Source organism: Oryzias latipes, chromosome 5 (assembly GCF_053564925.1).
Source record: "Oryzias latipes strain Hd-rR chromosome 5, Olatipes_Hd-rR_3.1".
Classification (NCBI taxonomy): domain Eukaryota; kingdom Metazoa; phylum Chordata; class Actinopteri; order Beloniformes; family Adrianichthyidae; genus Oryzias; species Oryzias latipes.
The window spans coordinates 20,720,360-20,738,783 of record NC_136241.1 but is presented as its reverse complement, the minus strand read 5'-3'; the positions used below and the strand labels follow the sequence as shown (position 1 = coordinate 20,738,783).

General features: G+C 40.1%; 2 protein-coding genes across 6 annotated transcripts; one reads left to right on the top strand and one right to left on the bottom strand.

The window, feature by feature from the left end:
* Nucleotides 1-1,143: 1,143 nt before the first annotated feature.
* snrpb (small nuclear ribonucleoprotein polypeptides B and B1) lies at nucleotides 1,144-7,002 on the bottom strand. The gene is made up of 8 exons (XM_011475173.4): nucleotides 6,862-7,002; nucleotides 4,490-4,636; nucleotides 2,522-2,673; nucleotides 2,081-2,192; nucleotides 1,853-2,005; nucleotides 1,653-1,782; nucleotides 1,394-1,525; nucleotides 1,144-1,313 (listed from the first exon to the last, which is right to left on the bottom strand). The coding sequence occupies exons 2-8, from the start codon at nucleotides 4,490-4,492 to the stop codon at nucleotides 1,273-1,275; spliced, it is 723 nt and encodes a 240-aa protein (XP_011473475.1). The 5' UTR covers nucleotides 4,493-4,636; nucleotides 6,862-7,002; the 3' UTR covers nucleotides 1,144-1,272.
* On the top strand, nucleotides 5,026-18,144 carry LOC101156244 (E3 ubiquitin-protein ligase RNF182). 5 transcript variants are annotated; one of them, XM_078947465.1, is made up of 7 exons: nucleotides 5,026-5,139; nucleotides 8,466-8,579; nucleotides 14,951-15,104; nucleotides 15,446-15,513; nucleotides 15,611-15,725; nucleotides 15,813-16,048; nucleotides 16,959-18,140. In XM_078947465.1, the coding sequence occupies exons 2-7, from the start codon at nucleotides 8,532-8,534 to the stop codon at nucleotides 17,139-17,141; spliced, it is 804 nt and encodes a 267-aa protein (XP_078803591.1). In that variant the 5' UTR covers nucleotides 5,026-5,139; nucleotides 8,466-8,531; the 3' UTR covers nucleotides 17,142-18,140. The 5 variants fall into 5 exon arrangements, with proteins under 5 accessions (XP_078803591.1, XP_004069035.1, XP_020558964.1 ...); XM_004068987.5 differs by lacking the exon at nucleotides 5,026-5,139 and adding an exon at nucleotides 7,313-7,505 and having other exon boundaries at nucleotides 16,959-18,144; XM_020703305.3 differs by lacking the exon at nucleotides 5,026-5,139 and adding an exon at nucleotides 7,313-7,505 and having other exon boundaries at nucleotides 8,470-8,579.
* The last annotated feature ends 280 nt before the right edge of the window (nucleotides 18,145-18,424 follow it).

The following is an 18,424-nucleotide window of genomic DNA, read 5'->3' as shown; positions in this document are numbered from 1 at the left end:
GAAGCTCAAGTGGTTGGAGAAAGAGGCTGTTGGTTGATTGTGTGTTTATGATTTCATTTGTCATATTTTATTGTTTTATAATCTAAAAATGTAACCGGGTCAAAAATGACCCGAACACCACAAAAGTCATTTTTTTCCACCAGCGCACTTTATAATTTAGTAAAAAAATAAAAAAAGCTTTTATTTTGTTTAAATGGAAGTCCCTGTCAAAGTCAAAAATCAAATGTATGAAGTACTTTTATGCATGCTAAAACTCAACGGGTCCGCAGGGACCCTAACACCATAGAAAGGTTAAAACCAGGTAAATTGAAGGGAACGTAAGGCAACAAAAACTCAATATTTAACTAGCAAGAAAAAGACAGCAAGTCTCCAAGGACACAAGGGGGCAGTGCAGCAACAGGGCAGATCTCGTCACACGGTTTTTAATGTTTACTTTACCGTTTAGAATTAAGTTAAATTTCTTAGATTTAATCAAGGTTTTTCATAGAATTTCTCTGATCATAAAAAAAACTATTATCCTGGTATTTTAAACAAAAGTTGCCGGGGGCTTTTTTTTATTTTGGTTACCCCCATCTGAAGGACGAACCGTGATTTGACCATTCTGCTTCTTAGATTAGCGTGTATGTAAAATGTATCCAAAATAAACGTGATTTTGCAAAGATGCTCTAATCCAGCATCCAGATTATGCAAATCAAACTCAAAATCTAAGTTATATTGACTTTCTGGAACAGTAAAATTCCCCCCAAAAAAACAACAGAACCACTCGTAAATGTCAAAGCCCACTTTACCAATTCTGTTTGTGATATTAAACAGTTTAAATTTAATGCTTTAAGTTTTATTTGAAGACAAAACTGCACATGTGGCCGCAACTTTCTGGAGGTCTGTGAAATGTGAACACAGGTGAATACTTGACTTTTAGTTTTCTTCAATAACCTGTAATGTTCAATCATTTAATTAAGAACACTTTTTGACAACAGCAGAAAAGATGCTCCTTAGTTACAGATATCGATGTTATTTGATACTTCAAGTAACATACTGACTGCAAAGAAATGTGAGATGCCAAAACCAAGAGGTGATCTAGGAAACATTTTAAAGAACTAGGACAGAAATGGCTAAAACGCAAAGATAGTCAAGAGCCAAAGATGCCTGATCCACTCCTTTATTGAACTTGTTTCCATTGAAACTCCACAATTAGGCCAGAAAAACTCCTAAGAACACACACGTACAAAATAATGAAATAAAAAAATCTGTACAGCTGAGTGGGAGAGCATTCTAGGGTCGAGGGGGTGGTCTCATCCCAGGGGGAGGAGGTCCTAAAACAAAGATTGCGTGATCAGCAGACAGCTCAAGATCACATGTTAACACTCCAACAAAAAAGGTTGTCAAAGTCTACCTCTTAAACCAGGAGGAGGGGGTCTCATGCCTGGGGGGGGCATTCCCATCGGAGCACCGCGACCTGGACCAGGGGGCATTCCCATTGGAGGGCCCATGGGGGGCCTCATACCTGGGGGAGGGCCCATCATACCTGCACACAGACATGAGGAGTTGGTTAAAAAGAAAAACAATAATCAAGCTGCAGAAGGAACACCCACTTCCATTTTGTGTAGTAAAATCAGTCACAGGTGCCAAGACAACCTCCATTAAGTACTCACCAGGGGGCGGGGCTCCTCTGGCCATAGGGGGCGGGGCTCCTCGTCCAGGGGGGTATTGTGTTGGAGCACCAGCAATGCTCGCTCCTGCTGCAGCTGCAGCAACTGTCCCTCTACCCTGTGGGGTCATCACCTGCAAACAGAACCTCATTAGCGCTGGACCGCAGGTGAATCACACATGAGAGCGGACCAGCAGAGCTCACCTGCTGTGAAGGGCCACCCACTCCTCTAACCGGGCCTGCAAGGCCAGCAGGGGCCTGAGGCATCGGTGCTCCTGCAGGAACGCCGCGGCCTGCTGCTCGACCCACACCTGGGCCTCCAGCGACACCCGCCAGCGGAACCCGAGCAATCCCCGTCTAAAGGAAGGCATTCAAAACGTTAACCTACGACACAAACAAGCCCCTGTTCCAATGGCTGTAAGTTAAACTCACATCTTTAGGGGGCGGGCCCTCCACTGTCATCGAGACAAGATTCTCCCCCCTCAGCAGAACCAAGCCAAGCACCCGCTTCTCCTCCCTCTCAGGCTGCTTTGAGTTCTTTGGCCTAAAAGAGGGAGAACAGTCATTACCCAACATGCACTTGTGCAGTCCTGTTGATCCAGATTTTCATAGAATTTAAAGGGTCAGTAAATCCAAAAGAGGACAACTACACAACTGTGACAGTAGGTGATGCTGCAAACAGTCGATGATGAGGATGTTTGCTGGGTTTGTCAGAAAAAGTCAATCTAATCCTCCAGCTCCAACCAAAACCAGCCCCAAAGTTTACATTTCAGAAACCAGGTTGCAGGAGAAAGCTGAGTGTAACCAGATTATTTCCACTTTTGCAAACACATTTGTAATGTTACAGTGAGAGGGAGCAGAGCAGGAACTTACTTGATCTTCCTGAACTCGTCACAGTCACACAGGATCAGGTTCATGTGTTTGTCAAAGGCTTTGAAGGTGCCAATGAAGATGCGACCATCCTGCAGGATGCACCTCATCCTGAAGTCGATGTGCTGCAGCATCTTACTGCTCTTACCCACCGTCTGCAAGCCAGAGAAACAAACTAGATCATCACCCTAGTGCAAGCTGGTAGCAGATATTTCACTACAGCTGTTTAGGACCACACACCTTAACGTTTTTCCCCTTGTGATAAGTCCCCGTCAAAAAGCTATTGCTTAAAAGATATGCAATACTTGATTGTGTTTCCCAAAATACAACTACATTAGTGCATTTACAAAAAAAGATACCCAAGGAAAGTAAGTATTAAAAATGTAATAAACCCATGGCATTTTTTTATATTATTTCACTTAAGCTGTGCATCATCTTATTAATATTTTAACATTCTCAAAAGGCAGACAGACCACCATTATGAGGCAACATCAGAGTAAAGTGACTAGAGTGTGAATCTAGTGAAAGTTTTTCAGGCTAAAAACTAAATTCCACTGTCAAATTTATAATGGATGAATCTATAAATACATTAATGAAAGTTAAGTTTTCTTTTTAAATCCCTACTCTTAGAATAGAATGCTTGTTATGATGTTTAATGAACTCCGTAGAACCAAAAATCAGAGTTAGATTGCAAATATGCAAATTGAGCCTGTAAAGAATTCAGTTTGACGATGATCTGCGTCACTGAACCTCTACATGCAGAGAAGATGAGTGGCAGAATGGCTCAATCTGCTGGCTATAGAGACCAGGGTTCGCTTCCCAGGGCACGCAATGGTTCAATGACCCAAGGACACTGGACCAAAGTCTGGGCATGTCAGGTGTCAGGAAGGGCATCCGGCATGAAAATCTCTCCCAAACCACCTGACTGTGATAGCTAGCAAACTACTAGTGATATCTGAATTGCCAGAAGGGATATGCCGAAAGGTGAACATGGTGGACAAAAACAGCTGATTATCACCAAGAAGAACTTCACTGTTCAACAGCCACACTCCTCAATTTTAGCCAAGTTTGATTTCGAATCAAACATAAACACAGCTCAAGAAAACACTCATCTATTGTATTAGCAATATCGTATTTAAATTAGTCCTAAACGTTTTCCGCCATGTGGAAACGCAGGAGCCGGAGCTGCCATAATAAATCATAACCATATTATTTACCCCAAATAAATAACCATTAATCCAACTGCGAAACAGAATGTTGAAATTGAATTTCGCCTGTTGAATTGTAGTCTAAAAGTTTTTCCCCCTTATTTCACAATAAGAATGTAGATTGACTTGATGGTGTAACAAAAGACCAGTGCCAGTCCTGCAACCATACTGATCTCAAGCATGCAGATCTGATCTCAAGCATGCAGATACTAATATAGGAATACGCATATTTTTGGGGACATGAGAGAACAGATACGATAACAACTTAGTTTGACTACAGAAAAACTTAGAGGAAACATAATTGAGTTTTATTAATTTATATATAGATAGATATGAGGCTTTAAATAACTTCTGCGACCTAGTATAACTAAAAACATGTTTTAAAGGAATTACAAGGTCATACCATATAACATGAATGAACACAAACAAAGATAATAATTTTAGCATCAGTAAGAGCCGGGGACTAGAGTCCAAAGCAGCAGAGAGAGAGCGGCCGGTGTCGTTTCGAGGTCTCGGCTGAAGCTTATAAGCTTTAGGGGAATCTTAAATGCATCCAGAATTACTTTAATGTCCCCTCACACGCACGTGGAACAAACTAGAAATATATTAATGGGGGGGCCAGGAACCGAATCACCGAAGGGCCCAGACGTTCAGTCGACGTTCCCACCAAAAGCCTCCATCAAGAAAACAAAGTGTTTCCCGCTTAAATTTGCGCATCCACGCAGTGAACAGTACGCGGACTCTCCGTTAAATTCACACTCACCATGTTTGCAGTTCTGATGGTTCCGATTGAACCGGATTCACCAAACGAACCTAAAAATATTGACCCGCGGAGATCCCGCCAGGCCTGCTTTAACACACAATGCCGGAGATGACGTCAAAGCCCAGCGTCACATCAGAAGTGGTCCGGCTGCGAAGGAACAAATTAACCTGAGCAAAGTTCCGAGCACCCCCCCCCCCTTTTTTTTTTTCCTTGTTCTTTTTATTGAAATATAATCATTACAAAAATCTCGCAGACACAACAAATACTGCAAGGTACAGTTCTTCATAAAAAAAGCGAACACATATATAAAAATATAGAAATCTTTCAGCATAAATTACATTTCAATGCAATCAACAATCTGGACTCCAGGCCGATCTTTTTTTTTAAGAATATATTTTACCAAAATCAGGATGATGTTCACAATTTCTTTTGTCTCGTTTGAGAAACTTACTGTTTTAAAACAAAATATCTTCTCCTGTGAATTGTATGATGTTTATTCTTTGACTAAGTCAATTGTGAAAATCTTGCCATAATCTTTGGATCACTAGGCATGAAAAAAACAGGTGTTGGGTTGTTTCTGTGTCTGTATGGCAGGAAACACACGGATTAGCTGCAAAGCCAAACCTACTCCCCAACGTCTCTGCTGATGGGTAATTATTGTTTATCATTTTGAACTGCATTTCTTCAATTTTGGGGACCACTGGCCATTTTATTTATTTCCATAGTTGAGCACCCAATGTGACAGGTGTCTTAGTTATTTTGTATTTCACTTTTCTGTTAAAGTCATGGTACAATTGACCTTTAAAGGATTTGTTTAGTTATTTATAATCACATTTTTCATGAACTTTTATTTCACCTATTACTAAATTTGATAGTTTAATTTGAACATTGGAAGACAATATCATATTTTTTATTAAATGTCCGTGCAGCCCCCTTAGATTCCAGTAAAAACAAATTAAATGTACTTGTTATCCTTACAAGTGTTTAATGGGTATAAAGCTCAAGTTTTACGATTATATTTTTTTGAGTGATACACCTTTTGAATAACTATCCTAATTGATAAGATACATAATATATACATTAAAACTCGAAACCCTATACTGAATAAAATAGTTTCAAACTTGATAACCAAGACTATTGCCTAATCCCCACGGCTTCCACATTTTCCTAGCATTACAAAAAGCTCCTAACTGCGAAAGAAAGAATATTACATTAAAAAAAAACCCACAGAAAATAACATTGTATGATTTACAAATACATTTTATGTACAACTCACAGTATCAGTAGCTGCCAAACACGTTTTTGCCCCACTGTGTGTTTAAAAGACCAGACACTTCAATGTTTTTCAGTATAAAATATTTGATTTAAAATTTTACGACAGGGAAGGAGGGATAGGAGAGTTAAAATGAAAAGTACATTTTTTATGTTATCATAACAGTAACAAAAAGCTTGTGAAAACTACATTTACATGTAGTATTATAGTATTAAATTATAAATCTGCACTAATTCTAAATCTTAGACAGTTACATTTTAGGGTTAAAGTTTTTAAGTCAGGTTCCTTTATCAAAATTTGTCTCAGCTTTTAATCCTACTTTATTCTGAGTGGTGGAGAGGCTACAATTTCTAAATTCAAGGCAATAGAGGTTTACACAGAGCAGGTTTTGGATTCAGCAGTGTAAGTACTATTTTTCTGATGTTTAAGAGGTTGTCAGTTAGTTATATCTGAAACAGAGATAGTTGTGTCACATATAAAGACTTTAGCACTTTTCTTACCATTTTTCTAACTATTGTTTCTGTGTTTTATATCAGTCTTACTTCTTGTTGAGAGAAATCAATCCATCACAGTCACTGTAATTTAACCTTAATCTAAGCCAACGTAGGTTTGTGCCAACTACCGTTGCAAGAAAAATCATGTGAACCCTTTGGAATTATTGTGTTTTCTGCATCAATTGGACAGAAAATGGTTTCTTACGGTTGTTCAAATCACAACAATGGAAAAACATAGTATCCTTAAACCAATGCCACACATACATTATATGTTTTCACATGTTTATTTAACACGTTAAAAAAAACCTGACTAAGCATTAATTAAGAAGCTAATTCATGCCAGGTTTATTTTAGAACTAAACATAGGCATTTTTTCAAGCAACATTTTTAAAACAGTGGCCAATGTGCTCTTTTTTTGAATCATTTTTTTGCTAAAATGTAATTAAAGCACTAAATGTCTGCACCTGTGACTACAGGAAAAGGTTCCGTTGTTTGTATGTGCTTTATTTGCTCTGTGTTGTAAATGGGAAAACATGAAATGACTGAATTTATTGGATTGATCAGTCTGAAATGAACAGACTTGATAGTTTAAGGGACATCCTCACCTGAGGTCACGTGGCCTTCCCTGTTTCTGAGCCTGAGGGTGTCATCCATAGCCGTGAGCTCACGTGATTTATTATGACACACAGATTCGAACCTGTGGACCAAGGTTCGAATCTGTGTACAGTGGACCAAGCCTAGCCGTCACGCCGCTACGGGGCGGTTGTCATGGTAACGGCGCTCGAGCCGCAGTGAGAGGCGGTGAGTCACCGAATGGTAAGAGCGACGGCTACAGCCCGCTATCGAACCCAACCGCGGCTCCTGGTGACGGTCAACACCAAGAACGACGTTGTCGCGTCGGCGTCAGGCTCGCCTCGGGACTGGTGGTGGAGGAGGTGGGGGCACCAATGGTGTCATGTCGCCTCAGCCTGACGGACCGCGGTGACAGCTGGAGGCCGATCTGCAGAGCTCCATCGCGGCGTCCCGGGCATGCCCATCCCCGCTTTCCGCCGCGTGACCGTCTGAAAGTATCCGAAGCTGCAACCGCCGCGCGCGGGCGTCCCGCTCAAGAGCCTGGATGCGGCACAGTTGCTCCAAACAGAAGCAACCTGCAGCAGCAACATGGCTGACTGGAGCAACAATTAGTCACTCGACCTTTACTGTTCCTTGAGACATTCTTCCCGCAAAAGCAGCAATCAACAGCCTCCAGGTGAGCAGCAACAGGTCAGCACGTGCCTGCAGGTGACCGTGGTTTTAGATGTCATAATGCGGTGGAGGAGGACTCTGATGAGTGAAAACACAGCAGATGAAGAATTGTGTTTCTGCATTAAGAGGTTGAAACTGTCAGTAAAAACGGAGGGTTTACCAAATACGGCAACCTGTTTTTAGCAAAAAAAAATCAGAATAATGTGAGCGTTTTAACCACACAAGCCTCAATAGTTGCAGTCACATGTTTACTAGTTGCATATTTTACACTTGCCAGGTAACTAGCAACCCGAAGGTGGCTGTGGTGCAAAGGCACAACGGTCAACTTCTAAAGATCCCAATCTCGGTCCCCACCTTGCCCGCCCATGAGTCAATGTGTTCTTGGGCAAGGCTCTGAACCCCACATTGCTCCTAGTGATGGGTCGGACTCTGAACCCCACATTGCTCATAGTGATGGGTCGGACTCTGAACCCCACATTGCTCATAGTGATGGGTCGGACTCTGAACCCCACATTGCTCATAGTGATGGGTCGGACTCTGAACCCCACATTGCTCATAGTGATAGGTCGGTGCCAGTGTTGGGCAGCAGAGCCACCATCAGTGTGTGTGTTTGGGTGAATGGGTCTGTAACTGTAAAGTGCTTTGGGTCTTCAAGGAGGGTAGTAAAGTGGTAAACAAGTGTACACAATACTTGGGAGGCACCTGGAGGTAAACACCAAATGTCCTCTATTGTTTTATTAGTGGGACCAATGTGGATCTCAGTCTCTAAAAAACTAAATTTCGGGTCAAATACTCACCTGAAATGTTTTGAATACTAAATCAGATGTATTGGAGCCACAGTATGAGAATGTTTATTTTGTAAAGTTTACCATTTTCAAACCAGCCTGAAGCACAAAGTGAAATATTTTTCCCTTTGATTTAATGATGTCACCTTCTTTGTCTGTTGTTGATTTTTCTGTTTAAGTAAGGTAACAGTCTCAGCTGAGTTATATCCATTCCTGCTCCAAGAACAAAGCCCAGGAGGCCCAGGATGAGCCTGCTGAAGGAGGCTGAGCTCGGCCTGGAGGTGGGCGCCAAGGTGAGAGCTCTTATACGGGAGAGAGTTTTATCACCGCACAAATCACAGATGCTGTCTTTGTAACTGAGCTAGAATACACAAATCTTCTTACACTTACAATCTTCACACTTTGAAGAAGCAAGATGTTTTAGTTTACACATTTTTGCAGGACAACAGACTACACTTATAGTTGCAGCCTCAAATTTGTAGTTTTCACAATTTCTCATTTTTGTAAATGCTATAATAACTTAGATCTTCAAAATGCTTTTCTGGAAATGTTTCAGACCTTCTGATATCCGCAAAGCAGACTACATTATTCTGCTGTCCTTTGTTCATACTGTGATGTTCAATAGAATGGGCTGTCATGCAGCAAACTTTTTTAGATTTTTTTTTTCCACATACTTGGTGACTTTTTATTTTCTGTCATATTTTGGGAATTTTTTTTTTGCATTCTAAGATTTAAAAGCCATGACTAAATCTGATTAAAAAGATTTCAACATTGACAAAAATCTAGAAATTTGTATTAGAATACATCGTTCCCACAAAAAAACACATTTAATTTGTTAAATTAAAGAAAGACCAGATGATGATCGGATCTTCCAAGTTTATATAGATAGATGGGGTCAGGTTATGCAAGATTCAATGAATCCTGGGAGCTCCCAGGTGTGAATGTGATCGGTGTCCTGACAAAATAGTTTTCTTTAAAAAATTAAAGGGCAGGACTGATAAATTATATATATTATTTTGAAAATCTTTATTTAGAACAGAGAAATGACACAGGTTGTGTCAGAATTCCTTCACTACGTAGTGTAGCATAGTTCTCTATTTTGTAGTTCTGTCTGAATCTATAATTCCCAAATCCAGTGGCCTAGAAATTTCCTAGAAGTCTCCTCGAAAAACCAGTGAGCCTCGATGTTCACTAGATTAGTGAATATTACCACAATGCATTGCTTGTAAATAATTTGTTTTCCATGTGAAAAAAATGTGTTTTAAAATTTTAAAATTGCAAATCCAAGTTTTCTTCATCAGGACACAGGATAGATGGTATTCATAAACAATGCTCATATTTATTAGGTTTAAACTTCATGAAATCGGTGACGTCATATTTGCTGTTTTAAAAAAAAAAAGGGTTTGAATTGCTTTCAAGGGCACTAGATAGTCTCGCACTATAAAGTGTTTTATTTGTTGGGGAATTCTGACACAGCCGTAGCTTAAAGCAGGGGTCGGAAGCTGTGGCATATTGGCACACGGAGGGAAAGACTCACTGGAGTGTCGTCTGTTTGTACTTTGAGCTGCACACATGAAAAGCGCATTTCATGAATAAGGCTTGATTGATACGTTTGTTGAATAATAACCAAGCAAGGTCAGATTATACCCAGACTTCCTTTCTGCTCTGACAAATGTCACCATGAAATGTGAACCCGTTTTAAAGTTAATGCTAATCGCCACTCCATTTACTGAGGATGAAAAAATTGGACAAAATGATGCTGTCCAGTTGAGGAAAATTTATATTACTATAATTAGCATACTAACAAAAGAGTAAAACGTTTGATTTTACATGCAATGAAAGCAACATTACGGAGTGAACCTACATGAAGTTCCTCTGGTCCTGTCTGATAATGTAACAAAACATGAATAAATCAAAAGCATACACTTGTTTCTTTTTTTCACTTTAATGGTTGTGCTTGTATTTCTTTGAAATGGTATTGGTATTTTCTTCTCATGTATCCGATCTTATTGCATGACGTAACACAAATGCAGTACTTTTTGTTTCACAAACATAGTTGCAATCCTATTTCAACTTTGGCCCATTTTCAATGTGCAAGCATATGTGTAAAAAAGCTGTTTGACCAGCTGTTCAGAATTAAATAAAATAAAAAATATTTTGGAAATGTATTTTTGCATTTCGTTGTATTAGAGTTAACGTTATAGTTGGTGATGGCACAGTTGTTGAGGAGAAAATTTTGAATTGGCATTTTGTGTCATAAACATGGCTGATCCCTGGCCTACAGTAAGGAAGATAGACAATAAACTGTACAGTTCTTCAAGATTAACACCACAGGGGTTATAAAGGTAAAAACAACAAAAGTAAAATTATGTTAATCTATAAAGTGGATGATAACTGCTTTTTTATTTGTACTTGATGAAATGAAGTGCAAATAATGTCTGATTTGGGCAAATAACTTTTAGATTTTTATTTCTAGTAAATAAGATTAGAAATTTTTTCACATAAAATTGCATAGATAGTTTATTTTTATAAAAACAATATGTATTTCTATGTCTGAAATGAAATTGGAATAAATTTGAGTCATTATAAGAATTGACACCTTAGACACAATAGAGTTGACAAAATTGATCTTGCTTCAAGAGAAGTTTAAAAATGTACTTTGGTGCTCGCCTGGTGCCAGGGGGCGGAGTCAGAGGACGGTACAATGACCAGATGAACTGCTATGATTGGCTGAAATGTTTCCAATTCCACCTGATTGGCATACATTTCAACCAATCATACATCAGTGTTACCGATACGGCTCTTTTAAAGTTGTTTAAAGTTACAACAACGTCACGAAGAAGTATTTCAAAAACGTTCGAGTGAAATCTTTCAGCCAAAACGGGGTTGAGGAATAAAAAGGTCAAGAAAAACCAAAAGAATCAAGCCACATGTACTTCTAAGCGATGGCAGCGACAGCAATGAGCCCGGCGCGACCGCAGGGAGCTCCGGCCGCAGGACCGAGCGGTACACGCCTCCAGGTTAGCAAACGTGAAAATACTCTACAATATAATATTACAATATATTGTTCATTCATGTATCATTCCTGTTAATGTTTTCTAGAAATCTTAATTCAGTAAAACAAAAATTCAACTTGAAGCTTAATAAAAGCTAAATTTATAGTTTAATGAATATGTGAATTATTTCAAATATATATGAGTCAGCAAAAGTTTACGATGTGACAAACTCATAGCAGAACATTCCACAAATTTCACAGAATTTTTTTTCAAGATAAACAGTTTTAACTTTATTCATAGCAATGTGAAAGTGCACTTGAGAAAAAGCAAAAGCTGTATTCATCTATTTTTGTAGTTTCAGTTCTCTCATACTGATTTCTTGGTAGAAATTGACATTTTTCTGAACCTAACTAAAAACTAGCATAAAACATGGCTGGAAACAATGTTTAAAACAAATCAGTTTTACCCATCTGCACCCAGGAACCAGCTTTACAGGGTCTAGAATATTGGTGTACTCGAATAATATTACAAAATTGTTCTGGAGAGTTTTGAGGCTGCTACTGATTCTGGGAAGAGAGATCATTAGTTGAATACACTTTTGAGATGTTTATGTTTATTTTTTGTTGCTTTGTGCTGCTGGTATGTTTGTGTTGAGTGAACTCCATGATATGAGATCTGTTACAGGAAGCAAACACCTAAGTGAACCCTGAACTCTGACGATGTTTAGCCTTCCAGAAAGGCTGGTCTGGGTTAGTTTGAACAACTCTGTGTTGATTACCTCAAAGTTAATCGCATGCAACAATAGAGAACATCATCAGTGAAGTAGATATGGTCTGAGCTGCATCTCAGGTGACTAACAGAGGATGCTTCATCAAAGTAGACCAGTGTTTTTCAACCTTTTTTGAGCCACGGCACACTTTAACCTTGACAAAAATCCCGCGGCACACCAGCATCCAAAAAAATAGATGAATTAAAAAAAAAGAAAAAGCTCAGTCTGTATTGATCTACAGCCGGTCTGCAATCTCACATGCATTTTTATGATAATTGTTGCAGAAAACGCTGGAAGCTGCAGCTGTTTTTTCTGAAAGATGTATTAAAAATTAAGTCAAAAGATTCAAAAACTGATGTGTGTTCGTTGTTTTAAGACGTTGAGAGGAGAGACTCATTGTGCGCTAAGACAGTCACTTTACTGCATCATGGGAGATGTAGTACCCGTAATCCGCCGACCGCAGAAAGACCAGCGTCTTTGAGCTTCATTGTTTTGTTCACTTGTTCCAGTCTGATACCAGATTATGTGGAAAGCTACACCGCTAAAGATGAGCTTTAGCTGGTATTTTTGTTAGAACAGAGACTTTTTTGCGCAAAATCGAAACAAGGAAGTGAATACTTTAACCACTTCTGATTGGTCAGACTGATGACATGTGATTAAGCCTTCAAGAATGATTGGTGGAGACAGTTAAAGGGGCGGGACTTTTCCTCACACAGTTATAGCTGCAGCTAAATCGCGGTATCCCGTTATTCTTATCAAAATGTCTTTAATAGAATCATATAAACACAAAGAAAAAATAATTTTATGATATTTCATATTCTTAACTTCTCAGTGTTTTATCAGGACCTGTTTGGATGAACAAAGAGCTGATTTCCTGGAGATGGTAATTGCTTTTAGATCAGTTAATGAGGGCAATTTCTCACGGCACACTTGACCATCTCCCACGGCACACTAGTGTGCCGCGGCACACTGGTTGAAAAACACTGAAGTAGACTGTCATCTATATGATCATTGATACTTCCCTATAGTAACCAATCTAACCGCAGGTTCAGGTATCAGGTTTTTGTTTTCACGGCTTTTAAAGATGTGCGACAACCAATGCAGACTCTGGTTTTCTTAAATCCCAAAGTGCAATTTTTTTAAACACAAGTACACTTCCTGAGCTTTTGTAGAACAGATGAATGATCTCTGGAAGATTCACTAACTATTTTCTCATCAATAAATGCAACAAAAACAAAAAAAACAACAACTTGGAACTGAAGGAGGAAACTTACTTTCTGTTTTAATCTTTGACATTAACATAGGAAATTACCTTCCAACAGCAGCTCAGTTTCACAGATCAAAACAACCACAATAACTGGTTGAGTTTAACGTTTTGAACCAAAAACTCCCTTTCTGAATCTCAGAGATAAAAAGACGTGTTTGCTGTAAATCTGGTTTTTGAAACAGGATCAAAGCACTTTGAAAGATTTTTAAACAGCATATTACAGAAAATAATTAAGCGACTTTCAGAGGTCACAGACACAACAGTAGTGCCAACAGTGAAAAGTAAATGAACTTTTCTGGCAACAAATAGGAATCTTAAATCAATCACAGTATTTATCCACTTCTGATGAGGCCAATGTTGTTTTAATATGTATTTTAGTTACATATAAAAGTAACTTTCTTAACCCTAGAGCACCATCGCTTGGTGATTTTTCATCCAAGCAAAACTATTTACATTCATTTCAATATATCGGGTGTCGAGGAGTCTGTGCCTTCACCAGGAAAGTCTCGCGGGTCCCAGGAATGGGAGTGGACCAAAGACCAAGTTAGCATCATTTTATTGTGTTTTTTGTTCTCAAATTCCTAATTTTTCTGTAATTTTTGAGCATGTTTGTAGGAACTTTCTATGAATTTCTTTTTCATTTTGTTACACATACAACAGTTGCAAATAAAAGAAAACCCCTTAAATGTATCATGTTGTCATGTTTTGATCTATTTTTTATGACAAGTACTTATTGTTAGGGATATTATATTGGGTAAAAGTTACCCAGCAAAAGTGATGGTGTAACCTTTTACAGAGAAAATGTTTCAGGGTTAAAGTCCTCCTTCTGTCATCTTTTGATTTATTATAAAAGTGTTCCTAGTGGTTTATTATTATGATTATGACCAAACTCTGTGTCATTTTCTTGGACTTAGTTTTTGCAGAGCAGCAGTAGTTAATTAAAAATGTGCCTCTGCATTGTTTGCACAGAGCAACCCCACCCCCACTTCCCATCACCTATGTGTTTACACTTTCTCGTGCTAGCTTACAGCCCCTCACACCCCTCCCTAACATTAGCGGTGCTACAAAGTTGGTGAGCAATATCAGAGCTATCCATCCGAACAGTTTTGAGCCAGATGTCCGCTCAGACGAGGAAAATGAAGATCTATTTGTCTGCAAGTGAATGCATCAGAATGGAGCAGAGCAGAGAGCTTGTGGCCCGCCGACTGTAGTTTCTACATAGCAAATAGAACATCTTTTTATCTGCTCTTGAATCCCAATGACTTGAATAAAGAAATACTCAGAAATGCAATTTCGGGCTTAATGATTTTTCCACATGTCCTCTATTATCAGGAAAAAAGCCACAAGATGTTAAAAATACTAAAAAATATATATATATTTTTAATCGGAGTGAGTCTTTAAACTCTCCATCGCATTCTGATTGTAAACCAGAGTAGCAGATAATTTTTTTAAATTTTTTCTCTCCAAAGAGCCTATTGGATTCTCTGATTTTTTAATTAATTTTTTTATTTATTTTAAGCCATTTAATAATGTTGTGATTTCTGCTACAGATTTGTGTGTGGTTCCTGATGTAGGGGCCCTCCATGAAACAAAGAATCCATTATAATAGTTCAATACCTCTTGTGTGTGCAGGTGCAGACCTGGGCTCAGTCTCTGGTTTACACCGTGGAAGAGTTAGAGTGTAAAATCTGCTACAACCGCTATGACACTCGCAGCCGAAAACCGAAGCTCCTGGGCTGTCTGCACAGAGTCTGTGCCAAGTGTCTGAAGAAGATGGTGGACATGGGTGAGTCCACACCCCTCCCTCTGCATGCTGCACTGCTGCTCCGTGCTTCTGTGTCCTCGCTCATGCTGATGGAACTGCTGATCTGTGGGAGGTGTCGACAGCGGTGACATTGAAGACTCTGACACCTATGTAAAGAAGTGGATCAATATTGATTGAAACGAGCATCATGAGGATTTCCTTTAGATGCGGTCTCCACTGTAAATGTGCATCTCTGAGTAATGGACATTTGCATGTAATTTTCACTGTGGTCTGCTCAGGAATGAAGCAAAGACGGTCACTTTTTTACAGCTGTTGGTTTAAATGAAGATAGTTTAAACATCATCACTTTGTGATGTCTTCAGGAGAGTCTTCCCCCTCAGTCATCAGCTGTCCTTTCTGCCGCCACGAGACCTACGTCCCTGACGAGGAGGTGAGACTGCTTTGCAGACTGTTCCACGTGGAGATTAGTGTTCAGTCACACTGCCTTCTTGTTCTTTAGCTTCTTTTTCTTCTTATACACTCATCAGGTGTGGCTGATGGAGGATGACCGACACATCCTGGCTGTTCTGTCGTGTCAGGATCGAGCCCAGAGACAGGAGGGAGGCAAAATGGAGGTGGTTCTGAGTCCCTCAGGTCTTTCTGGTAAATGTCCTTCAGTCGATCATTTGTTATTGTTTGTTTTTCTCAGATCATTACGCAAGTTGTTTCTCCTGCTCTGTCTCCTTTCAGGAAGAGGGGCAGAAGGAGGTGGGGAGACATCCCAGCACTCTTCAGACTGTTTAGTTATCACCATCATGGAGCTTCCTGATGACTCTCCTTCCTCAGACTCGCTCAGTATGTTCAATTTGGTGGGACTGTACCGCCCCCCCAGCCTGGATTCTCTGCCATGCAACCTGCCAGCTCACAAGTTTCATGCTTGGAGTTCCCGCAGCTTCCCCCGGTGCCTGCTGGGGGCATTGTGTCTGGTTAGTTAATCATATGTGACATCATTATCTGACGTCAGTGGTGTCATAGAATTCAGGACGGGTACAAATTGCAATTAAAATGAGTCCTCCTTGTATGGTATCAAAACGCCATTCATACATCACTACCAAATCCGCGTCCTTATTGGGACCTGGTGTGACTTGCAACACACATTCAATGTCTACAGGTTTTGTATATAGGGCCCGAAAATGGTCGTGGAAACTTGCGTAGCTATGCCTGAACGCAAGGGTTTTGAACGGGGAAGCCCAAAACATGTGTTTACAGACTTTTCATTGGAAGCAGCCGCTTGAATACCCATTGGGGAAGGCGGTGTGGAGTTAGCTTGAGGCTTAAGGAGTATGAAGTTGTCCAAGCAAGAAAAGCTAAACCAGTTTAGACAAAACAAGAGCTATAATCGTCAGTTTAACCCTTGTGCTATCTTAGATGACCCCATCCTTACATTGACGTGTTATTCCTACCATGACAAAGGTGGATAAAGGTGGAAAGATTTCATGTAATCCATGGACACCAGTGAAGATCACAAATTATTGAAGAAAAAAGGTTCAGAGCACTGTCTAGTGGGTCTATATGACCCCACTCCCAATGTTAAAATGCCTAGGATAGCACAAGGGTTACACCAGATAGATCCTAAACTTTCCCAATCCAGTTTTGAACTCCAAATAAGCCCAGATTATAAAAAGCTAAGTTAGCTAAATTAATCCTCATCGCTTCTCATATCGTTTAGACCTGCTCATCGTCCAAGCTTTAAGTACTACAACCAGTCTTACCTGGTTGTGTACAGGTGTGTTTATAATATTGGATTAGATTTATCTGCGCTTTTCCAGACGCTCAAAGCGCTTACAATGTGTCTATTTATGTCATTGTGTCCAACATGCTACTGTTTTTTCACAGGTGTTCTTCAGCTCGCTGCCTTTAGGGATCTACCTGCTGATGGTTGGTCAGCTGTGGCTGGGCGTGGTCCTCATCAGCCTGGTTCCATGCACGTTGCTGCTGCTTATACTCTATTGCTTCTGCCAGTGTTTGTGCCATGAGCTAATGGAGGAGGTAACCGCGCGCAGGCGTTCGCGGCCTTAATGAGGATGGCAGGACGGGTTTGATGCTGCAAGGACTGCAAAGCACCTACCATGGCAGCTGCATGCAGTTACACCGCAGTGAGACGACACAACAGCACGCTGCCATCACAACTGTGACTGCCAGGCTTAGAGCTGTGCCAAAGTCACTGCACGCTGCCATGAGCACGACATCACAAAAACAGTCGGCACTACAGAACTGCACTCTGTCTTGAAGACAGAATGACAATGTGATGGCGCTACTGCAGCAACCACGATGATGCCATACTATTATCAGGAAAGCAGTGAAGATACATGGAACACAAGAGCCAGAACCGTGGTCCGATCTGGGAACTCTGGAGCAGACTGAGCCAACCTTACGTCCCTTGTGAACTACATTTCTGAAACAGCCCATCAGCAAAGGAGCAGAAGACGTGAACATCAGTTTTTCCCCTTTGTTTTATCAGAGACCGTGGAGTAAGATGTCAGAGATGATCTGGATAACAAGCAGTGTGTGAGCAGTGTTAACACGTTGGAAATATGTTTTGGAAACTAAATGTACAGTAGATACATGCAAACCTCAGTACAATAGCACATTTTTATCTCACCTGCCTCATGTCACCAGCCTGGACTGACAACTCGGACCAAAACACAAGCCCAGACAAACACAGCTAGAGACCAGATTACGATCAACTGAGCCAGACATAAACTTCTTGTGAAAACTTTCAGAGTTACAGATGGTAATTATAATGAGAAGAGAAAGTGTCAAAAGCATTTTGATCAAAGATGTGTAGTTTTAGCAGCAAGTAGGTGTGTAGTTTGTGTTCTACATACCTCCTGCTATCTTTTATGCGTGGCCAAACTCCTGTTCTCATATTGAGTAATGTGACATTGTTTGACTTTTTTGTTTGTTTGGCTGTCGTTTTAATGGTAGCACTGAACAACTGACCCATTTTCACTTCCTGTTTGTGACCAGGCAAGCCCAGGTCTTTGTAGGATCAAATAAACTTCATGGAAAAAAATATTTACTGTTCCGCCTCTGCTCAGTTACACGCGATCATTTTGCTTTACTTCTGATTAGATCATAAGGACAAACTTTGGAAACTCCAACACCCGCACAGTGAAGTCTCAGTTATGGAAACTCACTGTAGCTGTGCGAAGCGTCAGCATTGTCGAACAAAGGTACCCTCTACATTCCAAGCACCGATTGCGGAAATCCATCCAACTGCCTACAAAACATTTATTCATCTTCTAATCCCGTTTTATCACTTCCCGGGTCACGGGGCCGCCAGAACCTATCCCGGCTAC